Here is an 18,090-nt window from a genome sequence, read left to right on the forward strand (position 1 = left end):
TTTTGCCTCCTGGCATCCACCGAACCACGAAAGGCAGACAATATCCAGGTTCCAGCCCAATTCAGAGAGAGGGAGAGTTTCACAGCAACTTCACAAGAGTGAATGTTAGGATAATCGGTAATGTCAGTTTCCTCCCAGCAACCTTGTTACGTGCAGTAGAAATATTGATAGTTTTGCCTTGCATTTGTGGATTGACAGTGTGGACAACCTTGTTGTGATATCTTTGTTTCTTTTCTACCTAAAGAAAAATAACAGTTCAGTCCGGAGTTCAAAAAGTCATGTTCTCCTTCACAGATGCAAGCCTTCACAATCACATACTTTTGCCTGTTCCTGCAGGTTGGAGGTGTACCTTCTTCTTTTTTTTTTTTTTTTTGTGAGGAAGATCAGCCCTGAGCTTACATCTGATGCCAATCCTCCTCTTTTTTTTTGTTTTTTTGTTTTTTCCTGAGGAAGATTGGCCCTGGGCTAACATCCGTGCCCATCTTCCTCTACTGTGTATGGGATGCCACCACAGCATGGCTTGACAAGTGGTTTGTGCGTGCCCGGGATCCGAACCTGCGAACCCCGAGCTGCCACAGCGGAGCATGCGTACTTAACCGCTGTGCCACCGGGCCGGCCTGAGGTCTACCTTCTTTGACCCTCTCTCTTTAGGATTCTGCCCATGAGAAGTGTGGCTGCCCTGCAGTCTGAGGTTCCTGAGGGCATTTCCCCTACCCCCTTCTCCACCCACCACTTGCTAGCTGGGACTTGAAATGAAGTTGGAATGGAGGAGCATGGCCAAACCTTTTCTGCTCCCTTCACTAATGAAGTCCTCCTCCCATGAACACTAGCTGCACTATTGATTGCTCTTTGACTCCTTAACAATAGAAACTTCTCTTAATGGGAGGAGGGGGCTTTATGAATTTATGTGGTACTTGCTCCCAAACACTAGACACTGCATCTCCCAGTACTTGGCCTGCTGAGACAGCACTATGGTTACAGGTGAGGTTATACATGACCCAGAGGTGCTATGACATGGTATTTTTTTGTGTGTGTGTGAGGAAGATTAGCCCCGAGTAACATCTGATGCCAATCCTTCTCTTTTTGGTGAGGAAGATAGGCCCTGAGCTAACATTCGTGCCCATCTTCCTCTACTTTATGTGGGACACCGCCACAGCATGGCCTGACAAGCGGTGTGTTGGTGTATGCCCGGGATCCGAACCTGCGAACCCTGGGCTGCCACAGCAGAGTGCACGCACCTAACCGCTATACCACCGGGCTGGCCCCTCTGACATGGTATTAAGCCAAGGAACCTAAGAATTCTAGAAATCCCTTACAAACGCTTCTGGCGAAGTCTGCAGGGGAGACACCTCAGAAACAATTGCAAAGGAAAGAGATATCCCATTTTGTGGGCAGCTGGACTTGTGTCTGAAACCCCCATGCCGTGCTCAATTAGCTGGACTGGACACTTGGCCTGGCTATGGCTTAAGGGCCCGTTCTGTCTCTAAGCTCTCATGCGGATCTTACCACAGACCGTTTTAACGATGAATCATGTTCTAGGTTCAATTAAATTTTAAAAAGATAATACAAGACAAAAACACCAGTTTTTTGGGGGTCCTTTTGAGTTAGCAGGAATCGAGCACAGTTGTGAGAAGCAGTTGAACTGCTTTGAGAGGACCAATGGTGCAATAAAACACTAAATAACAAATGAACAGAAAAACTCCAGTTCGTAAGTTGATGATCTGCTCCCGCTCCCCACCCCCGCCAAATCACTAGCTGATCTATTCAGCTCTAAAAGGATACATAAGAAACTGGCCACAGGAGTTTGCTCTGATGGTAGAGGCGAGAGGCGAGGGCACAGTCAGCAAACTCTGGCATGCAGGCCAAATTTAGCCTCTGCCTGTTTTTGTAAGGAGAGTTTTATTAGAACACAGCATTGTTCATTTGTTTACGTATCCTCTGTGGCTGCTTTCGGGCTCCAAGAGCACGAGTGAGCAGTTGCAACCAGAGACCTATGACTGGCCCTTTACAGAAAAAGTTTGCTGACCCCTGGGTAGAGGAAGAGACAGGAGGGAGATTGACTTTCATTTTACATCTACGTTGAGTTATTGAATTAAGAATATTCAGGGCAGGCTTCTGTGGACTCATCAAGCATCCCTCATTCCAGCTCCTCCTGCTGGGTGACTAACATTATTTACAAGGGTCACTGATGATTATTAGCAGGAGCTGTTCCTGCCACAATATTAGCCCTGTGCCCGGATGAGGCTGGAGCACTTAATTCCATTATGTTTCCTGGTAACTCAGAAGTAACAAATTTTCCAGTTAATCACTGGATGTAAAATCATCCTACTCTGGCTTTCATGAAAAAGCAAGAGGAAGCTGAGCTGGAGAAGTGGGATTCTGCTGGATTTCTTTCCTCAAGCCTCTGATAATATCTTTTTAAGTGTGGAAAAGTTCGACAAGAATCCCCTTCTCCCAATCTTCAAATAAGATGGATTGCCAGACTGAGATGTTGGGTTTCTCTTGTGGATTTGTATCTACCTGGGACATGACGAAGGGCCCATGTCCTATAGTCTGAGAAGCATAGGGAAAGGAAAAGAGGCTGGGAAAGTAGATTCTTAAGCTGTTGTCACAGAATATCGATTCCCGAGTCCGTAGCACAGGAGGACAGTCTGGGTTGTTGAATGTGGTGTGGATTGATAGCCCTTCCTGAGCGTGTCTCAATGTATCAACAGATAAAAATGAGTGCCAGTTTGGAGCCACCGTGGTCTGTGGGAACCACACATCTTGTCACAACACGCTCGGAGGCTTTTATTGCATCTGCCTAGAAGGATACCGAGCCACAAACAACAACAAGACGTTCATTCCCAATGACGGCACGTTTTGCACAGGTACGCAAGGAGAGGGCTGCAGGGGTGGCAACTCCGTGATGGCAGGACAGTGTCTGGGTGTGGAGGAGGGAGAGGGCAGGGCCAGGACAGGGTGTGATTTAAGGGAGGGACTCTCCTTTAAGAATATCTTAAATGAGGGAAATTTGGCCATGGACTGAGTATTAGTTAATATTAGGGAATTACTACTAATTTTGTTAGACAGGATAATGGTATTGTGGTATTGAGGATAATATTCTTATTTTGGGAGATGCATGCTGAAGCATCTAGGGGTGTTATTATGAAGTATCTAGTGTTATAGCTGAAGGTATTTTCAATGGCAAAATGTGAACAATTGTTGAATCTCAGGGAGTGAGTCTATGGGAGTTCATTGTAATAAATTCTTCTTCTTGCTCTGTGTGTTTGATCATTTTTATAACAAACAACAAGGAGGGACTCGCAGAGATGGTGTGCCATCTGCAGATTCCTATAACCCCAGGTGGGGTGTTCTTGGGGTGACTCTGGCACTCGCCAGCTGTGTGCACACTGCCCACTAAGGGCCCAGGGGGTGGGCACTGTGATGTCGGCTCCTGGGAGGTCAGAGTGCTGCTCCTGTTAGAGAGGTGGGCTTGCCTCCCAGAGGAATAAGGTAAGGAGTGCAACTTTTAGGACATCAGTAGCTTCGAAGGTCAGATTTCTGGGCATATGTTGGTATTTTAATACTAGGGCTAGGCAAAACCCTCCGAATTTTCAGTGGCCCCTGTACTATCTGAACTCTATTTACAGCACGTCGTGATAATATAGCTCTTGAGTTTTCTTAGACAATGTTTGAGCAATAATGAAGAGGCAAGGCAGGAAAAGACTCCTGGTTCTGAGATGGTTTTGCATAGACCTCATGACTGCTTAAAGGCTTTGTGATATTTAAAGGTTTTCAGGGAAAAGAGAGAGAGGAGAACACGTTTCGTCTTCTTATTCCCCAGGAACCACAGGTTCTGATGCTCTGATTCATTCTCCCTCTTGACTTGTACAAGGTAAAAATCCCTCAAAGGATACATTTGATTTATTCTTGGCATGAATGAACACATTCCCTCAGAAAAAGCATTTTATAATATCCTCTTGTTTTAGGTAACAAATTACTTGCTACATGATTGCGGGAGCGTAATGTTGCAGAATTAAAAAAAAAAGATAACAATTATAAAAAAAAAAACGTACAAGATGATGATCTGGTGTTCAGTTCATTCAATACACATTTCTCATGCAGTTCCTACGTGCCAAGGCTGTGCTAGTGCAAGATGATGGCAGACAGCTAATTTCAGTATAAAGTGTTAGTGATTGGGAAGCAAAGGGTGCTTACTGGAATCCAGGATCCATGGGGGCACTTACCTTGGAAGTGGGGAAGGGATTGGGGGAACTTTCTGGAGGACAGGACACCTGAAATTGTATTTTCAAGGCTGTGGGAGTTTGCCAGGAAAAACTTTTATTTATTTATTTATTTGTGAGGAAGATCAGCCCTGAGCTAACATCCATGCTAATCCTCCTCTTTTTGCTGAGGAAGACTGGCCTTGGGCTAACATCCGTGCCCCTCTTCCTCCACTTTATATGCCACAGCATGGCCTGACAAGCGGTGCGTCTTGAGGGATCCAAACCCTGGGATCTGAACCCCGGGCAGCCAGCAGTGGAGTGCACGCACTTAACCACTGCGCCACGGGGCCGGCCCCAGGAAAAACTTTTATAACTGTATATATCAGTATGGTTCCCAAGGATGCATTCTACTTTTAAAAAGATACGAAGAAGGAGGATAAGAAGAAAGAAGTATTTTATGAAAACGCCAAATAGATGTCAGCCTGATAAGAACCAATCTTCCTGGAACAAAATCCTGATGTAGGCTCTGCTTCTATCTATTCTACTTCTTGTAATTATTTAGTGACCTTTCCTTTTTTTTAAAAAAATTGAGGTATAATTCACATGCCGTAAAATTTACCTTTTGGAAGTGCATACTTCAATGGTTTTTAGTATATTCACAAAGTTATGCAACAATCTCCTCCATCTAATTTTAGAACATCTCCATCACCCCCAAAGGAAGCCCTATATCCATTGGCAGTCATTCTCATGATCTTTCCTTTTGAGGTCTCCAGTTATCACTTTGTAAAAGCTGACTGATGACTTTTCTTTTTTTTTCTTTCTTTTTATTGAGGTCACATTGGTTTATAACATTATATAAATTACAGGTGTGTATCATTATATTTCGAGTTCTACATAGCCTGCGTGTTCACCACCAAAAGTCTAGTTGCCATCTGTCGCCATACACATGTCCCCTTTTACCCCTTTCGCCCTCCCCCCACTTCTCCTTCCCCCCTGGTAACCACCAATCTGTTCTCTGTATCTATGTGTTTTTTTATCTTCCACATATGAGTGGAGTCATATGGTATTTGTCTTTCTCTGTCTGACTCTTTTCACTTAGCATAATACCCTCATGGTCCATCCATGTTGTTGCAAATGGCACGATTTTGTCTTTTTTTAAGGCTGAGTAGTATTCCATTGTACATATATACCACATCTTCTTTATCTATTCAGATAGATGACTTTTCTTTTTTTTTTTTTTTTCCCCCCAAAGCCCCAGTGGATAGTTGTATGTTGTAGCTGCACATCCTTCTAGTTGCTGTATGTGGGACTCGGCCTCAGGATGAACGGAGAAGCGGTGCCTCGATGCGCACCCGGGATCCGAACCCGGGCCACCAGCATCGCAGCGCGCGCACTTAACCACCAAGCCACAGGGCCGGCCCAAGATGACTTTTCTTGATGGTATTGAGTTTTTTTTCAGAATCACGGTTGCCACAGAAACATCAGTGGACTTTAGCTAGGGCAGAGGCTCAGTAAGTTTTAGGGTATCAGCAGGTATCCAGTATTTGCCTGGAACCACATGATGTGAATCCTAGTTCTTAAATTCCAAGAAATCCTGTGACCAGGTGTTTATTGTACTTTGCAGAGTTCAAATCAAATTCAGGAGCTTGTTGCAAGTAGGCCTCTTTGGATGCCACCAAGGATAGATGAGGACTGAGTTGTAGGGGTTCTAGTTCTGGAGAACCTGCAGATGTTCTGACCCCCAGGGCTGCCCTCTGAATGACTCCTGGGCATCATGGAAACTGCCATGAGCCACAACCCGAGGGAAGAAGCTCTGTGGCACTTCCAGTGTGAGGGTGGTTTGACTTGCGTGGGCTGAGAGTAAGTGGAGAGAAATGAGACTGATGTGGGAATAAGGCCTGGGGCTGTCATCCCCCCACCATCATGACTCCAAGTAAGCATGGCCTTGGGAGGGTCTGCTGAAAACTACAAAATACTTTTCTGTGCCTCTGAACTCCCCAACTCTTGGGAATCCATCTCGACTCTGAGGGCAGCAGCAACTTTCTTTTTCATAAGTTCATTTCCTGCGATATCAGAGCCTGATGCCATTTCTTCTGGAGAAATGTAACAGCGCTTCACCCTTGGCTGAGAAATGGGGAAAAGGGGAGGAAAAAAAAGAACCTAGAGGGAGTGAATGATTTGTCATTCATCAATTCCTGGAACCTCCTGCCCAAAGCCGGTATCCCATAGGCCTGCCTATTGTGAAGTAAACACCTTCATTCCTAGATGTAAATCCCTACTGCTACCAAGACCAGTGTAGTCGGTTGGTTTCTCTCCCAGGTCAGGAGCTGCCTTCTCCATGTGAGCCATTGTCTACAAGCTTCTCAGCTGCCCCTCTCTTTCAGGTCCTGGAGCAGCCTGCTGTGGCCTCAGACACAAATGCATAGCCCCACCGAGATTCTGCTTGTCTGCGTGGGCTGTTGCTCAATAGGCTTGCAGCTGTCCTGGGGTTTTTCCCAGTGCTCTCTCCAAACAGAACTTTGCTCCCCAAATCCCAGTCCTTTGTTTTAGCTGGATTTGTTTCCAAAGAGTCATGTTTTACCAGTCTGAAAGAAGGAAGAAGCAAGGAAAGATAAACCCAAGGAAAAGCACAGAGAGGGCATTGCTCCCTACTTCCCAGAGCGGTGCTCACAAGCATTGGCTCCTTGCCTGCCTTCCCTGTGGAATCCCTCTGATTCCTGTTTATGTCTCCCACTGTGGTGGGTGATGGCTTCAGGCTCCTGCTCTGCCCCAGCTCCTAGGAAGGAGAAAGAGGCCGCAGATTCTGAATCAAAAGATGGTTAAACCAAAGCTCCATCCCCACAAATGCCAGAGGCCTTGACTAAGGCACCGTTGTCCCTCTTTGGGAGTGAGGGGGGCATGCCTGAGTTCCCCCTGCAGGTTGACGTCTCCCACCCTTTACTCTTGCTTCTTACTTGCTCAAGCCCCAGGATATGGATGTCCCAGGTTCTGTCCCAAGGCCCTGTTGAGTATAGCAAAATACATATATATGGTTCTTTTTTACTCCACTAATTTAAAGTTTTGGGAGGAGTAGTAGGCACAGGAGCTGGGCTTAAGTTTATCTTTGAACTATCTATAAAGTAGGCTTTCCTAAGCAAGCTATCAATATTGGCAAGATTGTGAAGGAAATGTTTAGCCCTTTGAGTTCAGACTCTTTGCTCATGGCGAACACATCTCTGAGCATGACCTCAAAAATGGTTCTTCATTTATTCAGAGACTGCTTTAGCAAAAGTTATGTGTCAAAAAAGATGGAGGTGTTACCCTAGGATGGAGCTCTGGAATAGATTAGGGGTGAATGGGTCATTTAGTTCTGATTGTGATGATCCATGATTGTACTTCCCAAAAGAAGACAGAAGAATAAGGCAATATGTTTTTCCTCATAAGAAGGAATATAGCTTTGTTTTTTCCGCTTATTAAAAAAAAACACATACTAGGGGCCGGCCCTGTGGTGTAGTGGTTAAGTGTGCGCGCTCCGCTACTGGCGGCCCAGGTTCGGATCCTGGGCGCACACCGATCCACCGCTTGTCCGGCCATGCTGAGGCTGCGTCCCACATACAGCAACTAGAAGGATGTGCAACTATGACATACAACTATCTACTGGGGCTTTGGGGGAAAAAAAAGGAGGAGGATTGGCAATAGATGTTAGCTCAGAGCTGGTCTTCCTCAGCAAAAAGAGGAGGATTAGCATGGATGTTAGCTCGGGGCTGATCTTCCTCACACACACAAAAATAAATAAAAATAGAAAAACATAAAAAAAATAAAGAAACGTGAGGGCACTTCCTAGTGTGATGGAAATGCTCTATATCTTATTTTGGATGTTGGCTACATGGTTGTATGAGATTTTCAAAATTCATGAACTGGACACTTAAGATCAGTACATTTTATTGTATGTAAATTATTACTTAAAAAATAATATGGAGGTAGATATACGAAACCTTTTATCTTAACCTCATGGAATTTATTATATGGCTATAATATGTTACTTAACTGATTCTTTTTTTCCCGTTGTGATTATTTCCTTGTTGGGTTTTTTTTTTTTTTTGAGGAAGTTTAGCCCTGAGCTAACATCTGTTGCCAATCCTCCTCTTTTTGCTGAGGAAGATTGGCCCTGGGCTAACATCCCTGCCCATCTTCCTCTAATTTACATGTGGGACGCTGCCACAGCATGGCTTGGTAAGCAGTGTGTATGTAAGTCTGCTCCTGGGATCTGAACCTGTGAACCCTGGGTGGCCAAAGCAGAGCACGTGAACTTAACCACTATGCCCCTGGGCCAGCCTCGGGTTATTTTATTTTGCTATTATGAGAAATGCTATAATGAACATCCTTGTAGTTATATCCTTACAAATAATTATCTCCTTGTTATAAATTCTGGAAAATGGTTACTGTGTCAAAGGTATACATACATACACATTTTACATTTTAATAACGTGCCAGACTGTCTTCCGGAAAGTTCATACCAATATTCTCTCTCACTAATCATTTCACGAAGGTCTTCATTTCTTCACATCCTTGCCCACACTGGATAATATCAACAAATGATGTGAATTTAACAGTTCTGATTTTAAATGGGTGTTTGTGTTCCTCTAATGTGGCTTCTTAAGATGTAGGCTTCTTAGCTGAATTTGGCGTTTGAGGAGGGAAGGTGGCAAGAAAAAAGTAATTGCTTTCCAAACTCCATGGAGTTGGAAGGATCTAGTTCTTAGGTGGCAATATGGAGAAAAGTAGGCTGTGAGAGCATTTTCATGAATTTGAAAGTTCTTCAATGCGTTTTTCTCACTGGATCCATTCTGATTCTTCAGATTGTAAAGGCTTCTCAAGACAAGAAGTATTCACAGAGTAGCTTCTTTTTATTTTATTTATTTATTTATTTGTGAGGAAGATCAGCCCTGTGCTAACATCTGCCAATCCTCCTCTTTTTTTTGCTGAAGAAGACCGGCCCTGGGTTAACATACATGCCCATCTTCCTCCACTTTATATGGGACGCTGCCACAGCATGGCCTGCCAAGCAGTGCACGCCGGGGGTCTGAACCGGTGAACCTCGGGCAAACCCTGGGCCGCTGCAGCGGAGCACTCGCACTTAACCACTTGCGCCACTGGGCCGTCCCGAGTAGCTTCTTTTTAAACTCTGGCCTCTTTGGCACTCCTGTTCTAGCTAAGGCTCCGCCAGATGGATTTTCTGCTTCAATCCTGTATCATTCAAATCTAGTGGAGCAAGCCATGTGGCCACTCCCTAGACCCCAACCAGGAAGCCTGGGGAGTGTGTATTATGTGTGTGTGCATGTGTGTGTGTGTGCATTGCTCATGGCCATGCTCAGGCTCAGGTGTGGGTTATGAAGTAGTGGCTTGTGCTCCAGGGAGAACTGAGTCAGTAGAGAGGCAAGGCCCATTTGTGTACTAGCTACTATGGAGTGAGGACCTACCGTCTGCTGGGCACTGTGCTAAGTGTTTCCACACATGTTCTATTTAATCCCCTCAAAAAACCTACTAAAATTAACTTCTTTTTACAGAAATGGTTTAGAAAGGTTAAGGAACGGACATTAGTACATCTAGTAAATGGCAGAATCAGTTCTCAAACCTGGGTCTGTTTGACTTTCAAACCCATGCTATTAGTTGAAAGGGCTAAATATAGAACACCAGGCCCTGGGACCAGGTCAGAGTGTTCTGTTCGGTTTTGCTACTTTCTAGTAAGTAATTGCTCTGGCTGCAGATAAAGTTAAACAATCCCGTATGTAGAATGGGACACAGGGAATTCCCCCCCTTGATTAGTTAAGTATGTTAATAAGGTTTCTTAGAACAAGTTTTCTCTTCACAAGCAAGTATATTATAACCTTGGAGACTCCATGGAGTCTACCCCATGTGGAGAAGTTGTTCTGATGAGCTTAACATGTTTATCCAGCTAAGATTCTAGAACAGATTAGAAAAGGGATGGTTTTTTTTTTTAGGAGTCTTTCTTTTCTTTTTTTTTTTTTTGTGAGGAAGATCAGCCCTGAGCTAACATCTGTGCTAATCCTCCTCTTTTTGCTGAGGAAGACCAGCTCTGAGCTCACATCTGTTTGCCAATCTTCCTCCCTTTTTTTTTTTTTCCCCTTTTTCTCCCCAAAGCCCCAGTAGATAGTTGTATGTCATAGTTGCACATCGTTCTAGTTGCTGTATGTGGGACGTGGCCTCAGCATGGCCGGACAAGCGGTACATTGGTGCGCGCCCTGGAGCCGAACCTGGGCCGCCGGTAGCGGAGCGCTCGCACTTAACCGCTAAGCCATGGGGCTGGCCCAGAAAAGGGATGGTTTGTGAGCATTAAGAGGTAGCAGGGGATTAAAATTCAAAATCCTGTCATACTAATCTCAGTAATCCATGGTAGATATATCTAGACTTCATTGATGATCTCTTCGGCAATCCCTGTGGACGGGGAATTATTGATGGGATGCTAGTACAATTAGATTGTAATGAGAGAGACTGTGTGGCGTAGTGGTTAAGAATATGGTCTCTGGAGCCAGATATCTGGCTTCAAATCCTGGCTTTACCACTACTTACTTCCGTGACTTCAGCCCAGTTAGGTAACCACTCTATGCTTCAGTTACTTCAGCTGTAAAATGGGGACAGTACTAGCATCTACCTCATGGGTTATTGTGAGGATTACATGAGATGAAAATAATCACTAATAAATAACGAAGTGTTTAGAACGGTGCCTGGCATGTGCAGGATGACATGCAGGAGTTATTGTTATTAACAATCATTGTGACAATTATTATTATTAGGTAGTTGAATGACTGTACACAAAACAAACTGATTAATGACTGTAGTGACTCATACAGAGCTGATCAGTATCTAGAAACTCCAAATTTGTTCCACATCACTGCTGCTTAGCCACATTTTTGCCATATAGTATGTCTACTGCTTATTTTTATTTTTATTTATTTATTTATTTTATTATTTTTTTTGTGAGGAAGATCAGCCCTGAGCTAACATCCATGTTAATCCTCCTCTTTTTGCTGAGGAAGACCGACTCTGAGCTAACATCTATTGCCAATCCTCCTCCTTTTGTTTTTTCCCCTCCAAAGCCCCAGTAGATAGTTGTATATCATAGTTGCACATCTTTCTAGGTGCTGTATGTGGGACGTGGCCTCAGCATGGCTGGAGAAGCGGTGCGTCGGTGCGCGCCTGGGATCCGAACCCGGGCTGCCAGTAGTGGAGCGGGCGCACTTAACCGCTAAGCCACAGGGCCGGCCCTACTGCTTATTTTTAGAAGTCTCCTGAAAAATCTATTTATTCGCACCCACTATCTTTTGAGGAGTCTAGGGTGAGTGGACAGGCTGGAAAATGGTTTCTGTGTCAAAGGTATACAGATGTATTTACAGATTCCTCATTGGAATAAAAAATCTTGATAAGCTAAAATGATGGGTGCAACTCTAGGAACACGTGTTGGCTTCTGCAGTGTTGAAATCGTCTCTAAAGTTCATACTAGATTAAGATTGATTTTTACTTTACATTATTTTAAGAATCCTTTTTTTTAATAATTTTATTTATTTATTTATTTTTCCCCCAAAGCCCCAGTAGATAGTTGTATGTCATAGCTGCACATCCTTCTAGTTGCTGTATATGGGACACGGCCTCAGCATGGCTGGAGAAGCGGTGCGTCGATGCTCGCCTGGGATCCGAACCCAGGCCGCCAGCAGTGGAGCGCGCGCACTTAACCGCTAAGCCACGGGGCCGGCCCAGAATCCTTTTTTAACAATTACCGAAAACTCCATGATTCTATTATCAACAGTCATTTAACTCTAAGTATTACTAGTTTCATTTCTTGCTACTCTTTGTTGTGTTTTATTGTCTTCCCCTTTCTTGACATCTTATTTATTCTTTTTTTTTTTTTTTTGGTAAGGAAGATCAGCCCTGAGCCAACATCTGATGCCCATCCTCGTCTTTTTGCCGAGGAAGATTGGCCTTGGGCTAACATCCGTGCCCATCTTCCTCTACTTTATATGGGACGCCGCTACAGCATGGCTTAACAAGCAGTGCGTCAATGTGCGCCTGGGATCCGAACCTGCGAACCCCGGGCTGCTGCAGCGGAGTGCGTGTACTTAACCGCTGTGCCGCCAGGCTGGCCCTGACATTATTTATTCTGATGTTTTTCACTGGCTTGAGTATTTTCTCAAAATCTTTTTCAGAAAAGAAATGTCAGTGGTATAATTCCTGAGATCATTCATGTTCCAAAAGGTCATTTCTTTGCTTAAATATAGCATGATGTTTTGCCCCGTTTTCCTTAGAACTCCATAAATATTACTCCATTACTATCTAGCATTTAGTGTTTCAGACAAAAAGTCCCGGGTCAGACTGGTTCTCTTTTCCTTATAGAGTACCCCCTTTCTCTCAGGAAGTTTATGGATCTTTCTCTTATTCCATGAAATTCAGAGTGACTTTCTTTTTTCAGCATTCATGCCTGTCACCTTAAAAGACTATTTGGATTTGAATATATAAACTGAGCAATTTTTTCTTTTGATATTAATTCTTCTATGTCTACTCCATTCTCTTCTGTAATTTCTCTTAAATGGATATTAAATATTTTGGATCTGTCATCATATCAATTTTTGGTCCTATAGTTTCTATCTCACATAATTTTATTTTTCTATATGTTTTTGGTGAATTCTTCAGGTTGGAATTTGTGAATTTATTTTCTAGCAGTGACCAACCTATTATTCAATGCCTCTATTGAGTTTTTATTTTTGGCATTCATATTTTGGTTTTAGTTTTCAAGACCTCATTGTTTCCTCAGAAACTCCTCTCTTTTATCATTGATATAGTATCCTCTTAATCTTGTTTGGACTTCTGCCTCTCTTCATATGTCAAGAGTGTCTTGGTTATCTATTATTGCATGACTCTACTCTTCCCACCCTCCCAAATTTAGTGGCTTAAAACTATTATTTCTGGCAATTCCATGGCTAGGTGGTTTTGTCAGTCGTGTGGATATATTTAGTGGTGGCTGGGCTGGGTTGGGCTGGTAGGTAAAAGACCTTGATACTGACTATCAGTAGGGCACCTTAGTTCTCTTCCGCATGGCCTCTCTCTTCATGTGGCTCTCATCTTGAGGGCTTCTCCGAGTGGTCTTTCTCCCAAGCACAATAGCCTGGATTTGCTTACAATCATGGACACTGGATTCCAACAGAGGGAAAGAGGAAGCTGCCATCTACAAGGCTAGGTCCAGAGCAGGCACAGTGTTACTGTTGCCACATTCTATTGGCCAAAGCAAGTCTCAAGGCCAGCCCAAGGGGAGGGCAAATGAATCCCACTCTTGGTGGGAGGAGGGGAGGAATTGTTGTCAGCCATCTTTGGAGACTATCCCCCACAGAGTTCCTCAAAGTTTGCTGCACTAAAGGTGTAGGTTGGTCAGAATTGGTAACTTGTGTGGGCTCCTTCAGCAAGTGAATGAATTACTGGTTCCCAAACAATGACCAGTGAGTGATGAGGTGTTCATTGGTCCAAGACCAAAAAACGAAGAAACGTAAAGGAGCATATAGTGAATTTTAATAAAATCACATTAAACAAAAATTTAAAAGGATTCTGAGATTATTTTCTTCCTTCTTTTTGGGAGGTTAAACTGTTCTTTCTTTTATGAAATTATGGTATTAGTAGGTTTTTGGGGGAAAATAAAAGGCTTTACCTGGCAAAATAGAATATTGGCCACCTTATATCAATCCTTCCAAAATGACTGGTCTTTGAAATCCCAGAGTCCAGGAACAACTAGGCTTTCTTCAGTCATGCTGCTCCCTGTCCACTGCCCCCCTGATGGTTCTTGCAAATGTGCTGGGAAAGGTCCCATTTCGCTTAAGGTACTTTTTTTCTCCAAGTGAAATTGGTGTGTGTGGCTCTGATGGAATTCCTGAAGCTTTTAGTTTTGTTCTCTAAGCCAGTTCTGAGGGAAGAAACTACCAACTGGCAGAGAGATTTCTTCTTCAGCCTCTAAATTATTGTGTGGTTTTCACCCGTGTACCTGCTGCCTCTGGCAATCTTCATTCAAGGCGAAAAGTCTGCTGAGGGGCATGTCTTATCCTTCTTGAAGCCTGTTTTAAGCCCATCTAATCTTGGTAAAATTAGTGAGACCCTTCTGAATTATCCCTTTACTTCCTGCCTCACCATCTTGTGCTCATGAGCTGAAAAGCATTTTTCACTCTGGTCTAAATTGTTTTGGGTTTGGAGTTCTACTTCAGATATTTTAGAGGCTATTTGTGAGGTTGAGGCCATCTTTATTTTATAGTAATTGAATTTTTTAGCATTCTTTTTTGGGTTCATTTTGTTAGGTGTCAGAGCGTTGATGACGGTTGATGGTTTTTATAAATTCCCAGAATACGTTGACAAGTATTTCTTGAGCACATCTTAGTGCCTGTGATGGGAAGGATACATAAGAAGAACGCTTATGGAGTAAAATAAAATTCATGATACAATTGCAAACAAATGTGTCCATTTATAAGGGTAGTTTGGGAATGTAAGGAATGGCTCTCACAATGCCCTCCCCAGCACCTTTTTTTTTTTTACCTTTTTCTGTTTTTCTCTTCCTTCTTGTATTTGGGATGGGTCTCAAGACATAGATGAGTGTGAGGTTTCCGGCGTGTGCAGGCACGGAGGATGGTGTGTGAACACCCATGGGAGCTTTGAATGCTACTGTATGGATGGATACTTGCCAAAGAATGGGCCCGAGCCTTTCCATCCGACCAGAGATGCCACGTCATGCACAGGTGGGTTTCTGCCAAAGAATGCAGCATCTGAAGGTGAGATTCTATTGATGGTGACTCTCCTGCTCTGAGTGTATGTCTGTGGGTCTGTGTTGGGGACATGGGTGAAGATTATCTGTTCCTTTGTGCATTTGTGCGACCTATGAAATAAAGAAAGTAATCAAGATTGAAGGGGCTATATTAGAAAAGCTAAAATTAGTCAACCAGGGATTTTTAGCGGTTAATAGATATTCAGATATTAAACTTTATGTTAGATCGTAAACACAGCTGATCTGGTAAGGACCAGCATCTCAAAAGTGATCCTGAAAATTATAAAAGCATATATATCTTAAGGTATTTTGCAATTCAAAATTTTCACTTCATTGGGCTAGGCTTCTCTTTAGTTAGTATGAATTAGTGAGGGTTGGTTGCCAACTTCTTTCTGCCTTGTGCATGTGGAGATTCTATTACCTATGGAAGGCCAGAAGATTGAATAGAGACAATCCTTGGAGCCATGCCCAGAAGTCATGTGGAAATGAACCAGCCTATTTAAAATATGGCTCCAGGGTGTGTGTGTGTGGGGAGAGGGGATGGGATAGAAGTGGAGAGAAATTATGAATTTTGAAAATTCACATTCACGTAGTAATGAATTTGATGTTAATTTGTTTTCAGAAATAGACTGTGGCACCCCTCCTGAAGTCCCAGATGGCTATATCATAGGAAATTATACCTCTAGGCTTGGCAGTCAGGTTCGTTATGCTTGCAAAGAAGGATTTTTCAGTGTCCCAGAAGATACAGTTTCAAGCTGTACACCCTTGGGCACCTGGGAGTCCCCAAAGTTAAATTGCCAAGGTGAGTTTTCAAAAGGTTCGGGTTCACAGTTTATACCATTTTGAGATTGTTTTCATATTTCTCTCTAAATTTCTCTTTGGGGTAGTGAATAAATTAAGTAAATCCAATAAATTCCCATTGTTTCTAATGTCCTCTTGGTATTTTCAGGAATAGTATCTTCTCATTTGCAAATAATGATAATTCCATCCTTCATTTTTCTATATTTATAAAAGTTATATTTTTCTCTTGACTAATCACTTAGCTAGTGTTTTCAGAACAAAAATTTAAATAGTAGTGTGGACCTTCAATGTTCTTTTCTTATTCCTGACTTTCATGGCAATGGTTTTACTGTTTCATTATTCATTCATGGTCTTGGCTTTTTGATGTTAGGTATATCTACTCATATACTTATGTACACTAATACAGCCCTATGTGTCAAGGGCTGTTCTAAGCATTTTATATATATATTGACTCATTCAATCCTCACAGTATCCCTGTGGGTAGGGACTATTATTGTTATCACATTTTACAGATGAGAAAACTGAGGCATTGGAGAAGTTAAGTAATTTGTTCAAGGTTATACAACTAGTGATAAAGCTGAAATTTAAACCCAGAAATTCTAGTTTCAGAGGTTGTGTTCTTAATCACTTTGCTATACTGCTTCTGTTTTTGTGATCATGTTGGCTTTTGTTTTGTTTTCTAATTTTGGCTTTCTCTCCCTTCATCTGTTATCATTTTACTGTTTTTTGGCTATATATGCATAATCTTAAGGAAGCATCCATCTATTCCCATTTTACTAGGATTTTTAAAAAAAAATCAGAAATGAGTTATTTTTATCACGTCTTTTAGGTGTGTGTTAAGGGGATCATATATATTTTTTCTCCTTTGAGCCAGTTATATGGTGGGTTATATTTTTAGATTTCCTGTTAATGATGAATACTAATTGCTGGAATGGATTCTTCTGGATCTTTGGTGTTTTATTTTTTTAATCTGGGTTATATTTGCTAAATTTTACTTAGAATTCTTACATTGATATTCATAAGTGAGATTGGTCTATTTTCTTTTTCTATGCCACCTTTGTTGGATTTGGTATCAACGTTATACTAAATTTTATTATTTTTTTAATTTTTATTTATTTATCTTATTTTATTTTTTTGGTGTGGAAGATTGGCCCTGAGCTAACATCTGTGCCAATCTTCCTCCATTTTGTACGTGGGACGCTGCCACAGCATGGCTTGATGAGTGGCATGTAGGTCTGCGCCTGGGATCTGAACCTGCAAACCCCAGGCCACTGAAGCGGAGCACATGAAATTAATCACTACACCACTGGGCCAGCCCTCTAAATTTTAAAAAAAGAATGTGAAAGGATTTCCTTCTTTCTCTGGAATATTTTAAATAGAATTTCTAAAGATTTGGGAGATTTCACCTGGAAAACCATCTGAATGTGACACCTTTGGAGAGGTAGCCCTTGGGCTATTTAAAAAAACTTAATACTTACTAGTCTGTTTAGTATCCTGTTCTTTTTGGTATCCATTTTGGTAATGTACGTATTCCTAGAAAATCACTTATTTCATCTAGATTTTCAAATTTATTTGTAGAGAGAAATGTAAAGCACTCACACTTTTGATTTTCTGTGGTTATATTTATTTATAGTTGTTTATAATAGTGAAATATTAGAAACAATCCCCAATGTCTATCAATAGATGGGTTAAATAAATCATGGCATGTACATAAAATGGAATATTATGTAGCCAATAAAAATTATGTTGGAAAAGAATGTTTTTTGACATAGGTAAGTATTAACAGTATATTATGGAGTTACAAACTGTGTGAATAACATGCTCTTAATTTTGAAAAAGTTCGTATGTACGGATATGCTTACAAAAAGTTTAGAAGGCTATACATCAAGATGTTAGTAGTGGTAATTTTTTTTTTTAATTTTATTTATTTATTTTTTCCCCCAAAGCCCCAGTAGATAGTTGTATGTCATAGCTGCACATCCTTCTAGTTGCTGTATGTGGGACGCGGCCTCAGCATGGCCGGAGAAGTGGTGCGTCGGTGCGTGCCCGGGATCCAGACCCAGGCCGCCAGCAGTGGAGCGCGAGCACTTAACGGCTAAGCCATGGGGCCGGCCCTGCAGTGGTAATTTCCACTGGGGGGATCCTGGATGACTTTTACATTTTATATACTTTCTGTATTGAAGGAATTTTTAACATATTAGACAAAGTCACAAAGATGTTTCCATTTTAGAAAAAAGAAAAAAAACAGTTTTCACTGAATTTATTGTGTAGCTAAGAAACCTCAGTGACGTG

General features: G+C 42.2%; 1 protein-coding gene across 4 annotated transcripts in view; it reads left to right on the forward strand.

Moving 5' to 3' along the window:
• The window catches only part of SUSD1 (sushi domain containing 1), a 116,017-nt gene that overhangs the window by 16,022 nt on the left and 81,905 nt on the right, over positions 1 to 18,090 (forward strand). For all 4 annotated transcript variants that reach the window (XM_087419303.1, XM_087419305.1, XM_087419304.1 and 1 more), the window contains exons 3-5: positions 2,715 to 2,870; positions 14,819 to 14,971; positions 15,620 to 15,799. In XM_087419303.1, coding sequence (XP_087275429.1) covers positions 2,715 to 2,870; positions 14,819 to 14,971; positions 15,620 to 15,799 — 489 coding nt within the window. The remainder of the gene's footprint in view (positions 1 to 2,714; positions 2,871 to 14,818; positions 14,972 to 15,619; positions 15,800 to 18,090) is intronic.

This window comes from Ceratotherium simum, chromosome 29, assembly GCF_057802395.1.
Source record: "Ceratotherium simum simum isolate JZ-2026a chromosome 29, ASM5780239v1, whole genome shotgun sequence".
In the NCBI taxonomy this organism is placed as follows: Eukaryota; Metazoa; Chordata; class Mammalia; order Perissodactyla; family Rhinocerotidae; genus Ceratotherium; species Ceratotherium simum.